General features: G+C 39.8%; 1 protein-coding gene and 1 long non-coding RNA gene across 2 annotated transcripts; both read left to right on the forward strand.

Moving 5' to 3' along the window:
* Positions 1 to 571: 571 nt before the first annotated feature.
* LOC117507357 (cytochrome b-c1 complex subunit 1, mitochondrial-like) lies at positions 572 to 7,734 on the forward strand. The gene is made up of 5 exons (XM_034167208.1): positions 572 to 753; positions 833 to 918; positions 6,888 to 6,976; positions 7,219 to 7,294; positions 7,389 to 7,734. The coding sequence occupies exons 1-5, from the start codon at positions 587 to 589 to the stop codon at positions 7,451 to 7,453; spliced, it is 483 nt and encodes a 160-aa protein (XP_034023099.1). The 5' UTR covers positions 572 to 586; the 3' UTR covers positions 7,454 to 7,734.
* A 2,091-nt stretch (positions 7,735 to 9,825) lies between these two features.
* Positions 9,826 to 16,312, forward strand: LOC117507358. Its single transcript, XR_004559691.1, has 3 exons — positions 9,826 to 9,836; positions 15,661 to 15,666; positions 16,197 to 16,312. It is a non-coding gene; the product is annotated as an uncharacterized LOC117507358 (long non-coding RNA).
* The last annotated feature ends 460 nt before the right edge of the window (positions 16,313 to 16,772 follow it).

Raw genomic sequence — 16,772 nt, forward strand, 5'->3', positions numbered from 1 at the left:
ACAAGCATCACCAACCCATAAAGCACAAATGAATGGCCGGGAGCGAAACCTGCTTGCGTCACCCACAGCAGAGCCTGATGAGTGATAAGAGCACAACTGCATGAGCAGGATATTGACCTCTGAGACAAGAACGGATCCTTTTCATGGACCTTTGTTCCTGAATACCCTTTGCATTTGGTAAACAGGTCACAGCATTTTTAAGTCTGACACATTATGAACTCATTCATATCAGTGATTTATCTGGGCTCCTGCAGTGAGCATGAATTATGAGGCAACAGAGTGAAATAGACATTTAAATGTGAGCTGTGTTTAACATTGGTCGTGATTGAGTTTTTCCACATAAAAAATAATCACTGTGCATCTGGAAAGTATTCACAGCACTTCGCTTTTTCCACATTTTGTTATGTCACAGCCTCATTCCAAAATGGAGTGAATTCATTTTTCCCCTCAAAATTCTACTCACAACATAATGTTAAGCTCTTGTTGTACCAATTACATTCTTGTGAATCTCAAATACTTAAATGCAGCTTGTCAGATTAACATAAATAATCAAAGAACAGGAGGATATCACATTTGTTCTTCTCTCATGCAGCATTTGAGCAGTCGTCTTGCACGCATGGCAGCGGTGGGGGGTGTGTGTCTCAGCTTCCAGACTTTCTACTCCTCCTACAGCGACACTGGCCTGTTGGGCAATTACTTTGTCCCTAAGAAACACAATATCGAGGATGTGATGTTCTGGGTGCAGAATGCCTGGTGAGTGTTGTTTTTTGGATGGTGGTTTTATTGCAAGATGATGCACTTAAGTCTTTCTTACACTTTGTGCTCTCTGTAGGATGAACTTGTCCACCACAGTAACGGACACTGATTTAGCCAGAGCAAAGAATTTCCTGAAAGCCAGCGTGGTGGGACAGCTCAATGGTACTTTTTTTTTTTTTACCTTTATTTAACCAGGTTAGTCCCATTGAGATCAAGATCTCTTTTGCAAAGGAGACCTGGGCAGTTATAAAGTTTCCAGTTCACCTAACCTTCTTGTCTTTAAATGATGTGTCCATGTGTTACTTGATGTGTCCGTTAATACCACTCAGCAGTTGTGTGACAGATCAGTTAATCTGTGATACATATGGGCTGCCCACCCACACGAGCCGCAGATTAATGCAAAGTTTACACATCAGTGTGGACAACTGATTTATTGTCGTGATGACTTGTTTTTAAAGTAGGAACTGCATAAATTTTGACACCAAGGTTGCTGTAATCTGTGCATTCATGCCAAGGGAGCATGTTAAAAGTACCAGTTCTGCCGCCTTAGAGTAGAGCCAGTGCACTGACTCTTCAGACAAGGGCTGAGGAGTCAGTTGAGCTCTGGGGAAAAGGACTTTTCCCAACTTTTGCTGAGTGATATGTCATTTTAAAGTGCTATGAAAATAAAGTGCATCCAGAAAGTATTCACAGCGCTTCACTTTTTCCACTTTTTTTGCACCAGCCTTATTCTAAAATGGATGACATTGTTTTTTCCTCAAAATTCTACACAGAATACCCCATATTGACAATTTGGGGGGAAAAAAATGTACATAAGTATTCACAGCTTTTGCCATGAAGCTCAAAATTGAGCTCAGGTGCATCCTAAGATGTTTCTACAGCTTAATTGGAGTCCACTTGGGGTGAAGTCAGTTGATTGGACATGATTTGGAAAGAAACACCTGTCTACATATAAGGTCCCACAGTTGACAGTGCATGTCAGAGCACAAAGCATGAAGCCAAACGAATGTCTGTAGACCTTTGAGACAGGATTGCCTCAAGGCACAAATCTGGGGAAGGGTACAGAATCATTTCTGCTGCTTTGAAGGTCTCAATGAGCACCGTGGTCTCCATCATCTGTAAATGGAAGAAGTTCAGATCCACCAGGACTCTTCATAGAGCTGGCCACCCATCTACAATTCCTGGCAAAAATTATGGAATCACCAGCCTCGGAGGATGTTCATTCAGTTGTTTAATTTTGTAGAAAAAAAAAGCAGATCACAGACATGACACAAAACTAGTCATTTCAAATGGCAACTTTCTGGCTTTAAGAAACACTATAAGAAATCAGGAAAAATAATTGTGGCAGTCAGTAACGGATACTTTTTTAGACCAAGCAGAGGGAAAAAAATATGGACTCACTCAATTCTGAGGAATAAATTATGGAATCACCCTGTAAATTTTCATCCCCAAAACTAACACCTGCATCAAATAAGATCAGCTCGTTAGTCTGCATCTAAAAAGGAGTGATCACACCTTGGACAGCTGTTGCACCAAGTGGACTGACATGAATTATGGCTCCAACACGAGAGATGTCAATCGAAACAAAGGAGAGGATTATCAAACTCTTAAAAGAGGGTAAATCATCACGCAATGTTGCGAAAGATGTTGGTTGTTCACAGCTGTGTCTAAACTCTGGACCAAATACAAACATGGGAAGGTTGTTAAAGGCAAACATACTGGTAGACCAAGGAAGACATTAAAGCATCAAGACAGAAAACTTGAAGCAATATGTCTCAAAAATCGAAAATGCACAACAAAACAAATGAGGAACGAATGGGAGGAAACTGGAGTCAACGTCTGTGACCAAACTGAAAGAAACCGCTTAAAGGAAATGGGATTTACATACAGAAAAGCTAATCGAAAGCCATCATTAACACCTAAAAAAAAAAACAAGGTTACAATGGGCTAAGGAAAAGCAATCGTGGACTGTGGATGACTGGATGAAAGTCATATTCAGTGATGAATCTCGTATCTGCATTGGGCAAGGTGATGATGCTGGAACTTTTGTTTGGTGCCGTTCCAATGAGATTTATAAAGATGACTGCCTGAAGAGAACATGTAAATTTCCACAGTCATTGATGATATGGGGCTGCATGTCAAGTAAAGGCACTGGGGAGATGGCTGTCATTACATCATCAATAAATGCACAAGTTTACGTTGATATTTCGGACACTTATCCCATCAATTGAAAGGAAGTTTGGGGATGATATAATTTTTCAAGAAGATAATGCATCTTGCCATAGAGCAAAAACTGTGAAAACATTCCTTGCAAAAAGACACATAGGGTCAATGTCATGGCCTGCAAATAGTCCGGATCTTAATCCAATGAAAATCTTTGGTGGAAGTTGAAGAAATGGTCCATGACAAGGCTCCAACCTGCAAAGCTGATCTGACAACAGCAATCAGAGAAAGTTGGAGCCAGATTGATGAAGAGTACTGTTTGTCACTCAAGTCCATGCCTCAGAGACTGCAAGCTGTTATAAAAGCCAGAGGTGGTGCAACAAAATGCTAGTAATGTGTTGGAGTGTTATTTTGTTTTCATGATTCCATAATTTTTTCCTCAGAATTGAGTGATTCCATATTTTTTTCCCTCTGCTTGGTCTAAAAAAGTAACAGTTACTGACTCCCACAATTTTTTTTTTCCCTGATTTCTTATAGTGTTTCTTAAAGCCAGAAAGTTGCCATTGAAATGACTTTAGTTTTGTGTCATGTCTGTGATCTGCTTTGTTTCTACAAAATTAAACAACTGAATGAACATCCTCCGAGGCCGGTGATTCCATAATTTTTGCCAGGGGTTGTAAACTGAGCAATCTGGGTAGAAGGGCCTTAGTCAGGGAGGTGAACAAGAACCTGATGGTCACTCTGTCAGAGTTCTAGCATTCCTCTGTGGAGAGAGGAGAACCTTCCAGAAGGACAACCATCTCTGCAGCAATCCACCAATCAGGTCTGCATGTAGAGTGGCCAGACAGAAGCCACTCCTTACTAAAAGGCACATGGCAGCCCACCTGGAGTTTGCCAAATGGTAACTGAAGGATTCTCAGAACATGAGAATCAAAATTCTCTGGTCTGAGACAAAGATTGAACTCTTTGGTGTGAATGCCAGGTGTCATGTTTGGTGGAAACCAAGCACCATCCCAACAGTGAAGCATGGTGGTGGCAGCTTCATGCTGTGGGGATGTTTTTTAGTGGCAGTAACTGGGAGACTAGTCAGGATTGAGGGAAAGATGAATGCAGCAATGAACAGAGACATCCTGGATGAAAACTTGCTCCAGAGCGCTCTTGACCTCACACTAGGGAAACGGTTCATCTTTCAGCAGGACAATGACCTTAAGCGCACAGCCAAGATATCACATGAGTGGCTTCAGGACAACTCTGTGAATGTCCTTGATTGGCCCAGCCAGAGCCCAGACCTGAATCCAGTTGAACATCATATCATTATGGAGTGTGGGAATAGAATTTTGAGGGGAAAAAATTGCTTTACTCTGTTTTGTAATAAGGCTGTAACGTAACAAAGTGTGGAAAAAGTGTTGTGTATACTTTCTGGATGCACTGTAGAGTTAGGAATGTGATGACAGTCTGTTTGAGAATTATTTTATTTATTTTTTAAGTAAAACAACTCCGCCTTGTTTATAATTAAAAGATGAAAACCGTTTCATAATTGGTCTTAACCTGGGAGGATTTTTCGAAATGCACCATGGAGAATGTTCTCTGGAAACACCTAAGGGAGGTCCCTCAGACCCCCATCGGTCATTTTGGAGTTTGTGCTTTAGGGCCTGGTCACACGTAGATAGTTGAACAAAGGAAGAAAAGGCACAAATCATCGAGAAAAGGTGGACAAATGATCCCGCACTTTTCCTATCACTGAAAAACCTGCGAATTACGAGTGCAAAAAGGAACGAAACTAAACTGAAACTAAAAAAAAAAAAAATGAAGCGAATGGTTGACGCTTCAAACGAAATCAAAAGGAAACATTCACAATGACTTGACAGACAGCAAGTATGAGACAGCGCAGCCAACCTTGTCCTCATGTCCGCAGCACTTGCAGGTGCAGGATTTGGTTGCCTTAACAGGCAGGGGCGTCGGACTGGGGGGGGGGGGGGGGTAAAGGGTTAAATGTACTCAGGGCCCAGAGCATTGGGGGGGTGCACAAAAAACTGACATTAAATGCATTTTTCTGTTGCATGTTAATGTCCATGCAATTCATGTTGTAAAACAATATAATTAGGATGAATGTATAAATGTTGCAAAACATAATTCTGCTTCTAACAATAATATTGAAAGATCTCTGAGGGCCCTTCCACCCCTGCACAGTTGTACAATGGTTTAGTCCCAGCGCACAGGCAGAAAGAGGTGTTTAGTAGTGCTGAAACAACTAATCGATTATTAAAATAGTGTCAACTAATTTAGTCATCAGTTAGTTGTTAAATAACTTTGTTTTACTGCAAATGTTTCGTTGCTTCCATATAAATCAACCGTTTCTGCAGCGCGGCTTTGCTTGAACCTTGAACCAATCGAAGCAGTGATTCGCAGATCGAAGCAGTGCTTTGATCTGGTGCTTTGTTGATTCAGTGTTTTATTTAGCTTAATCTTAATTTTTCCCCACTAACATCCAAAGAGCATATGTCTGAGAGTAATATTACCTTTTTATGTTAATCTGACCTGTTATGGTCTTCTGAAACAGTTGATGTATTTTATAACTTTAAAACGGGATCGATGCTAACGTATTAGCATGTCTATGGCGTTTTTCAATGTTAAAGTTAGCATTAAGCTGTTGCAGCTGTCATCACATTTGTTTTCTGTATAATAATTCATGGCTCATCGGTTGTTGTCGTAAGAGTCAATGTATTACAGATTGTAATATTTATTCATTTATTTTTATTTATATATCAATAATAATAATAATAGCAGCAACAACAACAGTAATAGTATAATAACTAATAATGCCACAATACAGTTTTAGAGAAACGGGCAAAAAGAATCTGATAAAACAAAACAAAAAAGATTAAGCCAACTAACAATGAACATAAATATAAATAAATATAGAATACTTCCTGTGAACACCTAGTGACTCTTTCACCTCCACTTCATCCCTGTTTTATTTGTTTAATGATAATTTGTTTTGGTCAAACCACATCTAAACTGTTTTTACACAAGAAAAAAATAAAATTCAGTAAACTGCACATTTGTGTCTTTCTCATGAAAATGTGTTTTTAAAGATCATGTATTACACTTTAATCAGGCCTTTAAAATATGTTTGTGGACTCGCTGTAATATGTTGTCACTGGTTGATAGTTGCTGTAGGCATCTAAAAATGCTCATAATTGGGTGAAACCTGATGGAAATCTCTTTGTGGTGTCGGTGATGTATGTATGTGCAAAATAAAACAAAACACTACTCCAGGTATGTTTTGACGAGAATATAACATAACTTTATTACAAGCTCAAACGTTGATGTTGCGTGATAAAGGCCTTTTAATAACTCACTTAAATAATGGCAAAACTGACATGTAAGTAAAAAAAAAAAAAAAAAAAACAATGTTCCGATATTGTTTCTGTATGACAACGTTGATTTTTTTTTTTGTCCCAAACATGGACGAGTCATCAGCAATACAAGGATGTTACATGCAGCTCATCTGAGCTTTAGTTATTGATCTGTTCAGCTATCGTCAACCTTTGTTCTATGCGCCAGGCTTGGAAGGTTGGAAGACAGTCAATGAATGCTGATGTACGGAACTACGCAAACAATGATCAGTTAAGGCAGAAAGCAAAACGAAATACAGGTGAATTGAGCTTGTCGTCGGGGTTCGTTCACATTTTTCAACAGTTTGAAAATTCTGACAAAGCGTCTGCTGGATGACTGTTAAACAATGCCTCCGAAATTCAGCGCAAGTCCAGATTTCTTGTTTCGTTTTGGCTTCGGTGTCTTCGTTAGTGCCGTGTGACCGGGGCTTGAGGCCAGCTTCGTCTGACCTGCTTGGCCACAGAAAGTGTTTTTTTCTTTGTTTTTAAATCCTCCTGTTCGTCATCACTAGCAAATACATGCACTCCATCCAGTGTATTGGAACTCAGTATGTCGTGGTGTCTCTTTAGGAACAACACCAATTTGTGACGAAATCGGCAGAAACATCCTGAACTACGGCCGACGTATTCCTCCGTCCGAGTGGGTGGCTCGAATTGATGTGAGTTGATACTATGATGTAGAGAAGTGCTGAAAACTTTTTACTTTCAAAATTCTATGTCCACAAAGTTTTTGACCATTACCATATATTCCAAGATTGACGGTATTTACATTTACCCCTTTAGTGATTCTGATCTCTCACTTGTTTCACCTTTTTGCTGCAGGAATCAAAACGGTAACTAAATTATGCGCACATGTTCTTGTCTGTCACCCCCACCTTTGTTTTGTTTTCCTCTCCTCCAGGCTGTGACCCCTCAGATGGTGTGTGACATTAGCTCCAAGTATATGTACGATAGGTGCCCAGCTGTGGTGGGCATCGGTGAGTTGTTCTGAGGTTTTTGTTCTTGGTGCAGGTTTTTAATCCACGTTCTGCTGCTTTGCTCTAACCTGTCTGTTTCTCCTTCCTGCTCCAGGCCCCATTGAGCAGCTTCCTGACTACTCCAGAGTCCGCAGTTCCATGTACTGGCTGAGGTTTTAAGATGTGCTACCCCCTGCCCCCCATCTCTCTCTTCAGCCTTTCTTTCCCTCTTTCTTCACTGCAAGGCTGAAGAGCTGAGGATTGTCCACCTGTCCTTTCCTCCTTGTCTGTCCTCCACACCCTGCCCTCTGGGACACTGTCTGCAGGCTCAGGTGAGAGAGAAGGCTTTGAACATCAGCCAGTCTCCTAGCACATCAGTACTCTACACAGGAGCAAGAGTATTTATAATTTCTGTGAGGTTTCTGTTCACTATACATAACTTCATTCTGATGAATAAAACTAAAAATTGGAGTTGTTTTGTTTCATCATGGATAAATACCTTTTGTGTGTGTTTTTTTTTATTTATATATTGCATTATCATTTGGTTTAGAGCTGCAGTAAGAAATCAGATTAATTGGCAACTATTTTATAACCAATTAATGGTTTTGAATTATTTCAAACAAAAAAAGGTTTAACTTTCATGAATATAATTTAACCCATAACTAATCTAAGAAATGTATTGGTTTATAGACAATTAACTTGAATTTGCCATCATTTGTTACATTCTCTAGTTATCCAAATTTAAGAGGCCTTGATGTAGTTCTTATTTAAAGTGAAGTTTTAGTGACATAAACCCACTGAGTTCAGTGTTTCTTCTTTGTCTGGCTTGATTTTTACATCTTCAGTGTCACTGCCAATCTGACCCAGTTCCATCATTTCTGATGTACCAGTCAGATGATATTCTTAATCAGATGAAATTTGAGCCATTTCAGTTTGCTGAATTGCTGCATGGGGTGGGGGTGTAATTGAAATTCATGGACTAAATTTTTAAGCAGGTCCTTCCGGAATCAAAAAGGCAAACTGTTTGCATGTTTTAAATGCTTGTTAGAGAGAGGACGTAATATAATATTAAGGAAGGTGACAGGTTAATGAAGGCTTGGGGAAAAAGGCTTTTATTTTGAAGTTGCTAATTTTTCAGTTTGTGTGTGTGTGTGTGTGTGTGTGTGTGTGTGTGTCTAAGATGGTTTTTATATTTGCATATTTTTTAATAACAATAACAATTTGGGGGGTGGGGCAACAAAACATCTTCCAACCTTTACATTTAAAAGAATTTTGTCATTATAAGAAGAAAATTAATCCACATTAAATTAGTCCTTTGCACCTTCTTCCAGGTTTTGGAAAACCAAGAGTTTCCTCAGTTTGTTTCTCATCACAGATTTAGAATTGAGTTACAAATAAATAAAATAAAACTTCTTTCAAGCTTTATATTTTTTGTGTGAATTCATGCTGTTCATTTTTTTTTTTAATAGTCACACCACATATTTAAATTATTTTTTCTTTGGTGTCTTCAAAATTTAATTACTTTTTTTTTTTTTTAACTGTGTGATAATTGCAACAGTCAAGAATGTGGAGCAGGATTATACATTGTATTTTGCCTTAAATTAATTTCTAAACAGTTTAACAGTATATTGTAGATTTTGTTAAGGGACTTGTTTTTTAAAAATAGATTGTGATTCATATTTTCCTTCATAAAAATGTTTTAAAAGTATGTTTTTACTTCTTGGTTGTGATTAAATTAACAGGCCAAACTTGCCAAACGTGCTGTAGATGCATCTTTGAAGGTCCTATGCCTGGTTCTGTGTGATACAAGTGCAGTGTCATCTGCAAACAGAAGTTAAAGAATGAGGATTGTGCGCACCTTTGTATAGAATCTCCCCAGTTTGAACTACTTGCTATCCAATCTGATGTGCAGGTAGATGCCATTATTGTAGTCTTTGAAAGCAAAAGATTGGAGAAGTGAGAAGATTCTTAAGCGTGCACACAGCCCAACTTTACTCTGCGGGTGATGCTAAATACTTCTGATGTAGCTCCATTGAATCTGATGATTCCTTTCGTATTATTGTAGAAGGATGCAATAATACTAAAAAGGCCTTGGGGACACAAAAGTTTTTGCAAGAGCTTGAACACATCCTCTCTACCGATGTGGTGAAAAGCCTTTGCAAAGTCATTAAAGGCTATGTACAAAGGTCTTCACTGTTCCCTGCCCCTTCTTGTAACTGACTGAGTGGGAAGATCATATCTGCTCTGGCTTTGCCTGCACTGAAGCCACACTGAGCCATAGGGTAGACATGCCTGGCTGTAGGAGTGCCGCTTACCATTTTTGATATCAGGAGGGATTCCTGATAGGACCCCTGTGAAGTGCCTTTGGTTGACAACCAGAAAGTATTTACAACACTGTTTCCACATTTTATGTTTTAGCCTTATTCCAAAATGGATAAAAATTTTCCTCTAAATTCCCCACACAATACCCCATAATGACAATATTTTTTTTTTTTGAGGTTTACTCCCAGTGTGTAGTGAGCACCTTGCATGGCAGCATCCTGACATCTGTGTGTGTATGCAAGTCATCAATGTAAAGTGCTTTGAGCTTTTGATGTAGATGGAAAGGCACTATATAGATGCTCTCCATTTACCCTTTTTACAGATTCATTGAAAACAAAAAAACTAAAATGTGTGCATAAATATTCACAGCTTTTGCCATGGTCAGAATTGAGCTCAGGTGCATTCTGTTTCCACTGATTGTCCTTAAGATGTTTCTACAGCTTAATTGGAGTCCACCTGGAGTAAATTCAGTTGATTGGATGTGATTTGGAAAGGAACATACCTGTCTACATATAAGTTCCAACAGTTGACAGTGCATGTCAGAGCACAAAGTCAAAGGAATCGTCTGCAGACTTCTGAGATAGGATTGCACGTGCAGTTAATAGCTACGTGTGAGAAATAATACGGCTGAACGCATTTTTTATGAGTGAGGTTTTGGCACCGATCTGACGCCATATGGGTCGCCATAGAAGAAGCAGCAAACAAGGAAATACTCACCTTGCAACTGTTCTACTTGGTGTCCAAGCTACCTCCATTGCCCAGCATACCACATGCATACTGGTGTAAATATTGCTCATGGTCGCCTGGGGGGAAACGCTCACTCCGTACCATGGCTTCAGCTTCATGGCTTTGTCGGCAGTCTGTACCACCTCCCATCTGTGGTTGTCATTGGCGACAAGTTGTAACTGGGTCCAACTCTAAACCTCGGCCGTCTAAGGCCAAAGCACACTCGCCATCTAGCAGACGTGCCGGTTCTTGCACCAGCTATACTGCCATCAATAAAATTTAGCAAAAATAAAAATTGATGCGGGCCAATTTTGGCATGTGGGTGAGGATGATAAACTTTTTTTTTTTTTTTTAATGGGGCCTAAATGGAAGAATCTGGGATCCACCGGGACTCTTCCGAGAACTGGTCGCCCATCTAAAAAGTGATCGCGGGAGAAGGGCTTTTCCATAATTTCCTGGGCCTTTGAAACAGGTAAGACAGTTAATAGCTTTGTTCAGCTCAGCCAGGGATGGGTCTTCATCCAGCTCTTGGTAGGGACATCTGGTATGGCATTGAGGGCTGTAACAGTATTTCTGGTGCCATAAAGTTCAAGGTAGTGCTCTGCTCATCTGTCCATCTATTTTTGGGGATCAGTGATGATTTCACTATTCTTGGATTATAGGGGAGCTACTTTAGTGGTTGGTGGCCCTGTTTCTTTCTGTATTCCACTGTACATGCTGACAGCGTTTTCAGTTTCTGTAGAGGTCTGGATGTTTTCAGTAACCTTTAACCAGTATTGACTTGAACAGGGACAAGTGGTTCACTGGGCCCGAATTGCAGTTCTAAGAGCATCCAAGTTCTGTCCGCTGGCACTGGGGCACTGTTTGTAGATGATATGAGCTGCCCTCCTGGCTTCATTCACTGGCTCATTCACAATCCAGTGTGCCTCAAACCACTTTGTGTTCTTGTGCTGTCTTTGCACATAGATGGCAAGTGGAGAGATGTAGATGGTGTTCCGGAGGTCATGCCACATACAGTGATGGGAGTTTTCCAGGAATTCCTAGAAATCTTAGTTTTTACTTACAGTGAGGAAAATAAGTATTTGAACACCATGTGATTTTGCAAGTTCTCCCACTTAGAAATCATGGAGGGGTCTGAAATTTTCATCTTAGGTGCATGTCCACTGTGAAATCCCGAAATCGCAATGTATGATTTTTTTTACAATTTATTTGTATGTTACTGCTGTAAATAAGTATTTCAACACCTGTGAATATTTAGGTACAGTAGCCTTTGTTTGCAATTACAGAGGTCAAATGTTTCCTGTAGATTTTCACCAGATTTGCACACACTGCAGCAGGGATTTTTGTCCATTCCTCCACACCAATCTTCTCTAGATCAGCCAGTTTACTGGGCTGTCACTGAGAAACACGGAGTTTGTGCTCCCTCCAATGATTTTCTATTGGGTTTAGGTCTGGAGACTGGCTAGGCCACTCCAGAACCTTGATATGCGTCTTACGGAGCCACTCCTTGGTTATCCTCGCTGTGTGCTTCAGGTCATTGTCATGTTGGAAGACCCATCCACAACCCATCTTCAATGCTCTAACTGAGGGAAGGAGGTTGTTTCCCAAAATCTCGCAATACATGGCCCCGGTCATCCTCTCCTTAATACAGTGCAGTCGTCCTGTCCCATGTGCACAAAACACCCCCAAAGCATGATGCGTCCACCCCCATGCTTCACAGTAGGGACAGTGTTTTTGGGATGGCACTCAGCATTCTTCTTCCTCCAAACACAACGAGTGGAATTAAGACCAAAAAGTTCTATTTTGGTCTCATTTGACCACATAACCTTCTCCCATGACTCCTCTGGATCATCCAAATGATCATGGGCAAACTTAAGATGAGCCTGGGTGTGTACTGATTTAAGCAGGGGAACCTTCCGTGCCATGCATGACTTTAACCCATGACGTCTTGGTGTATTACCCACAGTAATCTTGGAAACAGTGGTGCCAGCTCTCTTCAGGTCATTGACCAGCTCCTCCCATGCAGTTCTGGGCTGATTCCTCACCTTTCTTAGGATCATTGATACGCCACGAGGTGGGATCTTGCATGGAGCCCCAGTCCGAGGGAGATTGACAGTCATGTTTAGCTTCTTCCATTTTCTAATAATTGCTCCAACAGTTGATCTTTTTTCACCAAGCTACTTCGCAATTGCCCCGTAGCCCTTTCCAGCCTTGTGGAGGTCTACAATTTTGTCTCTTTGTGTCTTTGGACAGCTCTTTGATCTTAACCATGTTAGTAGTTGGAGTCTTACTGATTGTGTGGGGTGGACAGGTGTCTTTATGCAGCTAACGACCTCAAATAGGTGCTTCTAATTTGAAATAATAAGTGGAGTGGAGGTGGACTTTTTTGAGGTGGACTAACAGGTCTTTGAGGGCCAGAATTTCTGCTGGTTGGTAGGTGTTCAAATACTTATTTGCAGCAGTAACATACACTAGTGTTCAGAATAATAGTAGTGCTATGTGACTAAAAAGATTAATCCAGGTTTGGAGTATATTTCTTATTGTTACATGGGAAACAAGGTACCAGTAGATTCAGTAGATTCTCACAAATCCAACAAGACCAAGCATTCATGATATGCACACTCTTAAGGCTATGAAATTCGGCTATTAGTAAAAAAAAAAAAAAAAAAAAAAAAGTAGAAAAGGGGGTGTTCACAATAATAGTGTGGCATTGAGTCAGTGAGATCAATTTTGTGGAACAAACAGGTGTGAATCAGGTGTCCCCTATGTAAGGATGAAGCCAGCACCTGTTGAACATGCTTTTCTTTTTGAAAGCCTGAGGAAAATGGGATGTTCAAGACATTGTTCAGAAGAACAGCGTAGTCTGATTAAAAAGTTGATTGGAGAGGGGAACACATACGCAGGTGCAAAAACATATAGGCTGTTCATCTACAATGATCTGCAATGCTTTAAAATGGACAAAAAAAAACCCAGATGCGTGGAAGAAAACAGAAAACAACCATCAAAATGGATAGAAGAATAACCAGAATGGCAAAGGCTCACCCACTGATTAGTTCTAGGATGATCCAAGACAGTCTGGAGTTACTTGTAAGTGCTGTGACAAGATGCCTGTGTGAAACTAATTTATTTGCAAGAATCCCCCGCAAAGTCCCTCTGTTAAATAAAAGACGTGCAGAAGTTACAATTTGCCAAAGAACACATCAACTGGCCTAAAGAGAAATGGAGGACTATTTTGTGGACTGATGAGCGTAAAATTGTTCTTTTTGGGTCCAAGGGCCGCAGACAGTTTGTGAGATGACCCCCAAAACTCTGAATTCAAGCCACAGTTCACAGTGAAGACAGTGAAACATGGTGGTGCAAGCATCATGATATGGGCATGTTTCTCCTACTATGGTGTCGGGCCTATATATCGCATACCAGGTATCATAGATCAGTTTGGATATGTCAGAATACTTGAAGAGATCATGTTGCCTTATGCTGAAGAGGACATGCCCTTGAAATGGGTGTTTCAACAAGACAATGACCCAAAGCACACTAGTAAATGAGCAAAATCTTGGTTCCAAACCAACAAAATTAATGCCTCACAGATGTGAAGAAATCATGAAGAACTGTGGTTATACAACTAATTACTAGTTTATAGTGATTCACAGGATTGCTAAAAAAGCAGTTTGAACATAATAGTTTTGAGTTTGTAGCATCAACAGCAGATGTTACTATTATTGTGAACACCCCCTTTTCTACTTTTTTTTTTAATAATAGCCCAATTTCATAGCCTTAAGAGTGTGCATATCATGAATGCTTGGTCTTGTTGGATTTGTGAGAATCTACTGAATCTGCTGGTATCTTGTTTCTCCATGTAACAATAAGAAATACTCGTATACTCAAAACCTGGATTAATCTTTTTAGTCACATAGCACTACTATTATTCTGAACACTACTGTACAAATAAATTATTAAAAAAATCATACATTGTGATTTCCAGATTTTTTTTAGATTACGTCTCTCACAGTGGACATGCACCTAAGATGAAAATTTCAGATGCCTCCATGATTTCTAAATGGGAGAACTTGCAAAATCACAGGGTGTTCAAATACTTATTTTTCTCACTGTATGTGGTGAACGTTTCCAGTTTATTTTTGATAGCATATGTCAGATCCATTAATGCTCCACACCCAAATAGTTGGTGGCGGTAATGCACCGTATTAGTTTGCAAAGCGCCAATAAACTCAGAAGTAGATGATGGGTTTGGTTTTGTCAATAAGTTTTGTTTATTAATCCTGCATTCCAGTTTTGCTGGTTTTGTGTCATTCGAAACAGCAGATACTGGGTACATGACCAAATTCCTAACTACTGTAAGCCATTTGACAGAAGCGTTTATAAATTCAGCCTAGGGTAGGATGTTTCGACAAAGTAGGATTGTTCGTCAGAACAGCCTGAGAACTTTGTCGGTGTACATAACCATCCATTCATTGTTATATCCTGTTGAGAATCACAGTGTTTTACTTGAAGAATGATCAATAAATAATAAACCCGCTGTGGTTGTATCGATGTTGTGTTCAGAATCACGTGTGATGTACATTTTCTATTCTAGTGCTGTGACGTTAGAGGCACAAGCCAAAACGCCTTTGTTTCAGGCTGGATGAGGTTTGTGAGTCCCACATATGCAACCCTGAGGGCTCAGCAAAAGGATTTGGGCTGCAATTTAACTTTCCTTTCATTAGTAAGATGAGGATAAATCCATTGATGGGAGCGACTGAAGGTGACTCAAACATAGTTGGTTATATCTTGTTTCTGCTTCCTCCTGGGCCTGATCATGATTGTTGCTACTCCTAACATCCCAACATTCATTCATTATGTGCATGCATACATACGTACACAGTGCCTTGAAAAAGTATTCGGCCCCTTGGTATGTTACACATTTTAATTTGTTTTCGCCATTTCAAATACAAAGACTAATTCAGGCTTTTAAATATAAACATTTCCAAAATTATCCTCCTTAAACTAAAACCAATTATCTACAATCTTGATGTTAATTAAATAGAAACATAAAACCCATGATGATGGGTTGCATAAGCATCTGGCATAAAGCCAATTGGACTACTTGCATAAGTAATGGTCCCCCTTGGTATAACATGCAAATAATGTCATTTTTCTTCAAACAGGTCAGGGGATGGATATACGAACATTTCTGGACTAAAACGTCTTGGACTTTTGCATTAGTCTTAAAGAAACACAGTCTAGTACTGTATGGTAAATGTCTGGAGGAGACAGTTCTCAAAAACTGACTATGTAAGAAGGAGAAGAGTGGGGAAAGCTACCAAGACACCCAGACAACCCAGAAGAAAGTATAGGCTTCTGTGTTTGTGATTGGAGAAATTGCACAGTGCAACTTTTGCATTTTGTATCACCAGTTATACAGCTTCATAATGAAGAGGTATAGAGGACGATTTTCTTGTAAAGACCTGAAGCTTCAGCTACAGTTTGCGAGAAGGTACATCTGAGATGCAAGCCTAGATTTGATATGTTTTGTGAAAGAAAATCCTTCTTTGCTCTGTGAGTTTGAGTTTAAGGAGGGTAATTTTAAAAAATTTTTAAAGTGAGAAACCTGAATTGCTTTTTGTATTTGAAATGGCATAAACATATTAAAATATGAAGGTGCCCAACACTTTTTCAAGGCAAATGGTCAAAGAGACACCTGCAGCGGCAACACTGCAAATTTTGCAAAGTTTATTTGGCGGTCGAATGGAGTTATGTTTCGAAGTGGACAACGAAAGCTTCGAAAAATGTCGACATATTGGAGCAGTTCTTCCCGACAAACAGCTTGAAAATGGAAGATAAGCACACCTTGCTGCATGATTTGATGACACCGAAAAAGCTAGCTGAATGTGAGTTGAAAGAATTATTTGACTTACTGAGAAAGCATTACGTTCCAAAGATGAATTACATTGCAGAGAGAGATAAATTCCACACCAGAAAATAAAGAATGGACGAATCAGTGACTTCATGGCAAGTTTGTGCAAACTGGTACCAACGTGTCAATTTGGAAATTTTCTAAGTGAGGTGATGAAAGACAGATTTGTTTGTGGTGTGAAAATTTAAAATTACGTGAATGCCTGCTAGCCACTGCTCAGACAAAAGAATTACTCACCAAGGCTCACGAGATAAGCCTGGTTTTTGAAATGACTGAACAGAATGCAGTAAATTGGTCCGGCAGAACCGGCAATGCTAAAGTTGTTTGTAAAGGAGACAAACAAAGCCAGCCATGTTTCAGGTGTCAGAGAAGTGGACATACATGAGAGGACTGTCGTTTTAAAATGGTACAGTGCCAAGGATGTTTATAGTTCGGCCATATTGAAAGGGCATGTTTCAAAAGACCACCTAAAACACCGGGAACTTCAGTGAAGAAGAAGGGTGGAGCCAGATAGCTGAATGCCAATCATCTATCACGGAC

This window comes from Thalassophryne amazonica, chromosome 3, assembly GCF_902500255.1.
Source record: "Thalassophryne amazonica chromosome 3, fThaAma1.1, whole genome shotgun sequence".
In the NCBI taxonomy this organism is placed as follows: Eukaryota; Metazoa; Chordata; class Actinopteri; order Batrachoidiformes; family Batrachoididae; genus Thalassophryne; species Thalassophryne amazonica.

Coding starts and splice junctions, on each gene's coding strand:
- LOC117507357 (XM_034167208.1), top strand. CDS start 587: ATGCAGCATTTGAGCAGTCGTCTTGCACGCATGGCAGCGGTGGGGGGT. Junction 919..6,887: donor CGTGGTGGGACAGCTCAATG/GTACTTTTTTTT, acceptor GTGTCTCTTTAG/GAACAACACCAATTTGTGAC. Junction 7,295..7,388: donor CCCAGCTGTGGTGGGCATCG/GTGAGTTGTTCT, acceptor TTCCTGCTCCAG/GCCCCATTGAGCAGCTTCCT.